This window comes from Humulus lupulus, chromosome 7, assembly GCF_963169125.1.
Source record: "Humulus lupulus chromosome 7, drHumLupu1.1, whole genome shotgun sequence".
Taxonomy (NCBI): domain Eukaryota; kingdom Viridiplantae; phylum Streptophyta; class Magnoliopsida; order Rosales; family Cannabaceae; genus Humulus; species Humulus lupulus.
This window is the reverse complement of record NC_084799.1, coordinates 200,928,478-200,934,977: the sequence shown is the minus strand read 5'-3', so window position 1 is coordinate 200,934,977 and position 6,500 is coordinate 200,928,478. Positions and strand designations below refer to the sequence as shown.

Genomic DNA, 6,500 nt, shown 5'->3' with positions numbered 1-6,500 from the left:
ATGGTTCATCTATCAAAATAAGAAAATAAATTAAAAAAATATCTAAACCAAATTCTATAATAAAACAACTGTAAATATGTTTGGCTTTACCAATTCTTCAATCAATCTTGCATAACCTTTGCGACTACAAGTTTGGGGTAGTTGCTTTATCCGTATTTTTTTGAATTTCTCGCTTGTAGCCTAAGAATATAAAGTTAATAGAGACATTAAACTATAAATTTTAATCATAAATATATTTGGTTATAAGATGTTAAGAATAAAATACCTTAAACTCAGCACTATTTTTTTCCTTAACAAAACTTTTCCACTCATTCATAGATTTAATATTATCAGGCTTTAGTTTCAATCTTGCTTCTTCATTTGGTGCCTTTGTTATTTTAGTAACTAGCCTTGATTTCGAAGCTCTCCAAAGATCTGCCATACTTTTGAATATATAGTTATTTTGCCAATCTTTGTCAACCTTATATCTTGCCTAGTAAAATTAATAATAGGTTAGTATTAATGTAAATGAATTTCAACAAATTTCATGTTCAATGCATAAAACCTGAGTATATATACCTGAATAGATTTCCATAAGACCTCTTTCATTCCTAGAGGAATCTTCCTCCAATCTTTTATTGTTACTGGTACAATTTCTCTAACAAGTGCACCCAAAAATGAAGACAAAGATATTGATGTTGCACCTATTGGTTGTCCCTTTGAGTTAAACTTAACTTCCAAACGACCATCACTGTCTATTGCAATAGACTTCATTTTACTAGGGCCTCTAGTTCTCTTTTGGGTAATAGGTGCAACAACTTCTTCAAGTAGTTCTTGTTCGTCAGGCAAGTTTTCAACAATTGTGTCTGGCAAGTTTTCAACAATTGTTTCATTTGGGTTTTCTGGGATTTGTAGGCATTGTGATTTTCTTGTGGTTGTTGGTGAGATGGCATGGTCATTTGAAGGACTAATTTCTACTTCAACCACTCTTTTAATAGATCCCCCAGTGGCTGTCATTGAAGCTAAGAATGGAGAAATTAGGTCATTAGTAGGTGGTCTCACTATTTTTTCAAGAAAGTCTATTGGTTGTTCAACCTCAAATAGATTTTTAAGAGATCTCCTTGTCATAGGGGAGATGGGTACTTCTTCTTCATCAGAAGAGTCATTTCTTACAATCATTCTACGTGTCTTTTTCTTTGGAGACACATCCTTAGTATATCTCTCTTCAACAACCTTATCCATTTCCAAATTTAGTCTAAAGCTCTTCCTCTTTTCATTGAGGAGTTTAACTAATTTTCCTGTAGGTATGTGTTTTGGCCTCTTTCCTTTTGTAGATGGAGGTGACATATCTTGTACATGGCAAACTCTTTGACTAGTTTCTGATCAACCGTTTCTATAATTAGTAAGATTTTTTATGAGTTGCAAAAATCATATATAACAACATATTATCAATTATCACAAAAAAAAAACATATAATAAAAGTCAGAAAAAAAGAAATAAATAGTCATTCTTGACATCAAAGACATGTTTTCAAGAGTTCTTCGCTAAAAATACACAAATAAGAAACAACCAATTAATGAGCTAAAGTATAAACTGAAATTTCCATTGATTACAACTTTGAATGTCAAGTGCAACATCTGCTACAATTTACAAAAAACACAACAATAATCAAACTAATATACCCTCACAATCATCTCTAACATATTGTTCATCTTCCACTACATTATATAACCTAGATTCAGTAACTTCAGACATTACAGGCATGAATTCTTGCTCATCATAATTTTCCATGTCATAAAAACGTCTAGGGGGTGCCCTAATCACCACATACCAATTGGAAGAATCATGTTCTCTTGAGTAGAAGACTTGTTTAGCTTGTGAGGCTAAAATAAAAGGGTCTCTACCAACAGACCATTGACTTTGGTGTAGATTAACTAAAGTAAGACTATCCTCCAGCCTAACACCGTTAGGGACATTTGCCCAATCACATTTGAAAATTTGAATCTGAACTATATAGTAATCTAACAAGATTATCTCCCTTATAACCCCATAGTATGAAACTAAATTAGGAACTTGAGATACATCTTTGGCACTAGATCTACACATAGTTGTAGCTTCAATTGAGACACCACTATTCTGTGTGGACTTCTCAATGTCATGTACATGGAATCTTTGACCATTGATAATATATCCAGTGTAAGAAGCAGCATGTTTTCTGGGTCCATATGCTAGCTATTTCAACAAATCAGTTTCATCACAAGTTGAGGAATGCATAGGAACCTATACAAATAATAGTATGACATTGTTAATTTTCTTAATGATATTTAAAACAACTGATATGAACCAGTTAGTTTGCATTAATTTACCTTTTCCTTCATCCATGTTGAAAAAGTTTGTATATGTTTCTTCCAAAGTAATCCACTATTTCTCTCATATATTTTGTTTGTTTTTTTCAACTCCTCTAAGTGAATCCTAATTTATAGGACCAATGAGTTAGTATTACTACATTTTTAATATAAAAAATAATAATTTCTAATATTAGACACTTACTCTAGAAAAGGCTCCACAACAGATGTATTTAACAGAATGTATCGATGTGCAATTTCTAACAACTCATCTGTCAATATAATTTCTTTCCTCCTAGAAATTGGACGACCTTCAAGTATCACATCATTTGACCACTCTTCATTTCGACCTTCTTTTGTGTTTAGTTCAATTGAATGGTCAGTGAATTCATTACAAAAGCTCACACACTCATCTGCAAGATAACACTCTGTAATACAACCTTCAGGCCTTGCTCGATTTCTGACATAATCTTTCAATATCTTCATGCGTCTATTAATCACACAATTTCTCATCATTAATAGAATGTTCACATAAACTAATAAGAATAAACAAAACAATTAAGTCTTAGTGATTCACCTCTCAAATGGATACATCCATCGAAATTGGACTGGTCCACATAGTCGTGTTTCTCGTCCGATATGAACCACTAAGTGAATCATGACATCAAAAAATGATGGTGGAAAGAATCTCTCTAGTAAGCATAAAGTTTCAATAACATCATTTTCTAATGTCATTATGCTTTCTCTATCAAGAACACGTTGACATATTCGATTAAAGAACGTGCATAATCTTATTATAGCATCTCTTGGACCCAATGGCATCAATCCTTTTATAGCCACCGGTAGTAATTGTTGCATCAAAATGTGGCAATCGTGTGACTTAAGACCCATGAGCTTGCATTGTTCCATTGAAACACAATTTCGAATATTTGAGCTATATCCATCAGGTACTTTCAATGAGAACAACCTTTTACAAAATAATTCTTTCTCAAGCTTTGATAGTGTGTGTAAAGCTGCAGGAAGATAGGTTCTAGTCCCCTTCTCTTGTGGGTGTAATGCACTCCTAATACCCATATGTTGCAAATCCAAGCGAGCTTTTAGTCCATTTTTACTTTTTTCAGCAACATCTAGCAATGTATTATAGATGCTTTCACAAACATTTTTCTCTATGTGCATCACATCCAAATTGTGACGAACATACAATTCCTAAAAAAATTGCAAAAGAAATAACTAATGAAATTCCTCCAAAAACAATAATTTACACAAAAAATTTATAGTAAGAATGTGCTAACCTTCCAATAAGGTAACTGAAAAAATATGGATCGTTTTTTCCACATTTCTTTTGAATCATTTTGTTTCCTTTTCTTTGAAGTGGATTTTCCCCAAACATTCACAAAATCTTTAAGGTGTTCAGCAATTGTAGTCCCATTCATGATTCTTGGCGGATTTCCATGCTCAACTTCTCCATCAAACCAACTTCTTGTACTCCGAAATGGATGGTCCTCTTTAAGAAATTTATGATGACCTCGATATGAAAACTTCCCACTATGTTTTAGCCACTTTGAATGAGTACCATAACCACATAGGGGACAACTAAAACATCCCTTATTTTTACAACCAGCAAGGTTCCCGTATGCTGGAAAATCTTGGATTGTCCACATCAAAATAGCCCGCAACTTGAAATTTGTATTGTCCAATGCATCATGAGCATCGACACCCTCATTCCATAATAATTTCAAGTCCTCTACGAGGGGTTCTAAGTATATATCAATATCATTCCCAGGCTGTTTAGGTCTTGGAATTAACATTGATAATAAAATATTCTCCTGTTTCAACCATGGGGGTAAGTTGTACATGACCAACAAAACAGGCCAAACACTATACTTAGAACTTAAATTACTAAATGGGTTAAATCCATCTGTGGAAAGGCCAAGTCTAATATTTCTCTCTTCATTTGAAAATGATGGCCATTTATCATTGACTAGCTCCCATGCTGCTGAATCCACTGGGTGACGCATTTTTCCATCGCAACTTTTATTGTTGTGATGCCATCTTAATTCCTTTGAAATTCTTTTAGACATGAACATCCGTTTCAACCTAGGGATTATAGGAAAGTACCTCAAAACTTTTGCTGGGACACCGTGTCGAACCTTTTTAGTCAGCTTATCTGACATCCAACGTGAAGTTCCACATGTTGGACATTCTTGCAAGTTTTCTTTATCTTTTCTAAACAAACAGCAATCATTAACACACGCATGAATCTTTTCATATCCTAAATCAAATAATCGAAGAAATTTTCGAACCTCATACATAGACTTGGGGATCATATTATCTAAAGGAAACATATCATTCAAAAGTCTTAACAATTCATCAAAACTTTTGTCAGACCATCCATTGGTAGTTTTAACCTTATACAATGCAACAATTGACGATAACTTAGTATATTTAGTGCATTGTGGATATAATGGAGTGTCTGCATCTTCTATTTTTTCCATAAAAGTGTCATCATGACCTTCTAGATGACTTTCAAAATCACAACCATCAATATTTGTAGCCCTAAACAAGTTGTAAGAATCAAATGTTTCCATTGTCTCTACATCATCATCTCTTGATAATTCTTCCCCATGATGAAACCAGATTTTGTATGTTGGATCAATCCCATAAATGACTAAGTGTTCATACAAAATGTTAATACATTGGTGACTTAAGTTTCGACAAACTTTGCATGGACACAATAACTTTTCTGGATAACCAGCTAGCTTTTCTGACATTTCTACAAAATTCTTAGCGCCTTCTCTATACTCATCCGAGGCTCTACAATTCAAAGACAAGTTCATATTTATAATATATTAGTAACAAATACAGTAAGTTACTAATTTTACTAAGCTAGCACTAATTAAATCCCTAATTCTTATTACCTATTGAAGCGTAGCCAATTTTTATCCAACATGATCACCAATTTAGTTGTCCTGTTCTAACCAACAAAAAGCAAAATTTTGATAAGTCTATGTAATGGTAAATACAAAATTGTATCAACCAAAATATACTATATGATTTTATTTTTAAAATTACTTGATTTTGAGTTCAGAAATGAATTTAAGCTGTTTATTTAGTCTTATTGCTAAACTTGAGATAATTCTGGCATTTCCAATCCTCATCTCAAAGAAATATTATATATATTTATATATATATAAAGAGTATTTTCAGTTCAAGAATTTGATATCTATTTATAATTTACATTATCCGGATAAAGCTACATTTTATTGTAGAGCCAAGCTTTTAGCTTCTATTCGTGGGTTGATGGTTAAGGAGTTCAATGACTTTCCTTTCTTGTTTTATTGTCTTAGCTGGAAGGATTTAGTGTTCAACAATTATCAATTATCTTCTGAGTTTGCCTATTGTCCTTTTCTTCATTAAAAAAGTTTTGCTTTGTGCACAAAAAATGGAAGACTTTACTGTTAGTCACACTTCAACAGTTTCTCAACTGTTTCAACTTGATAGCTTAGGCAGCTGGGTGTGTTAAAATAAAGTTTATCAACTGTTATTTTTCTCTCTTGATATTTTATGACTAAAATAGAGATGCTAATGTCTCCGAATACCAGTTTAGAAGCTTTTAGGAGTTCTTATCACTGATTTTTTTTTATGGATCATGTCATCTCTGCTAGGTGTATGGTTTTTATGACGAGTGCCAGAGGAAGTATGGAAATGCTAATGCATGGTGGTATTGTACAGATGTTTTTGATTATTTGACGCTTTCAGCAATCATAGATGGCACTGTAAGGTTCTCTTGCTTTACACACACTCACACATGATGTCACATTCTAATATTTCCTATTATTTATGCATAGTTTATACACGCACTTATCATATGTTATTTGGTTGCATAGATGCCTGGGTGCTTCAGTTATGTAATAATATATATTATTTTTCTCTCCAGGTACTTTGTGTTCATGGCGGTCTTTCTCCTGATATTCGAACAATTATTCTAATATATTTTTGAATTGCAAGAAGCTATTTCTATAATTATTCTAATATATTTCCCCACATGGGTTTCGATTCTACTTTCAAATTTCTATGGTTTTTGAAGTTTGTTAGATATACATCAAATAACTAACAGAAAATCAAAAAACATTCCAGCCATATTTATTAACCAACCATCAATCATTATCAATTCAA

At 32.6% G+C, this 6,500-nt stretch overlaps 1 protein-coding gene across 1 annotated transcript; it reads right to left on the bottom strand.

Moving 5' to 3' along the window:
- Positions 1 to 2,525: 2,525 nt before the first annotated feature.
- LOC133792584 (uncharacterized) lies at positions 2,526 to 5,095 on the bottom strand. The gene is made up of 3 exons (XM_062230492.1): positions 3,943 to 5,095; positions 2,917 to 3,451; positions 2,526 to 2,814 (listed from the first exon to the last, which is right to left on the bottom strand). The coding sequence occupies exons 1-3, from the start codon at positions 5,093 to 5,095 to the stop codon at positions 2,526 to 2,528; spliced, it is 1,977 nt and encodes a 658-aa protein (XP_062086476.1).
- Positions 5,096 to 6,500: the final 1,405 nt, after the last annotated feature.

Bases quoted from the DNA above. Each gene is read 5' to 3' on its own strand.
- LOC133792584 (XM_062230492.1), bottom strand. From the start codon at position 5,095: ATGTCAGAAAAGCTAGCTGGTTATCCAGAAAAGTTATTGTGTCCATGC. The intron at 3,452-3,942 runs GTTGTAAAAATA...ATACATTGCTAG, and splicing joins AGCATACGGGAACCTTGCTG to ATGTTGCTGAAAAAAGTAAA. The intron at 2,815-2,916 runs GTATCCATTTGA...TGTGATTAATAG, and splicing joins CCAGTCCAATTTCGATGGAT to ACGCATGAAGATATTGAAAG.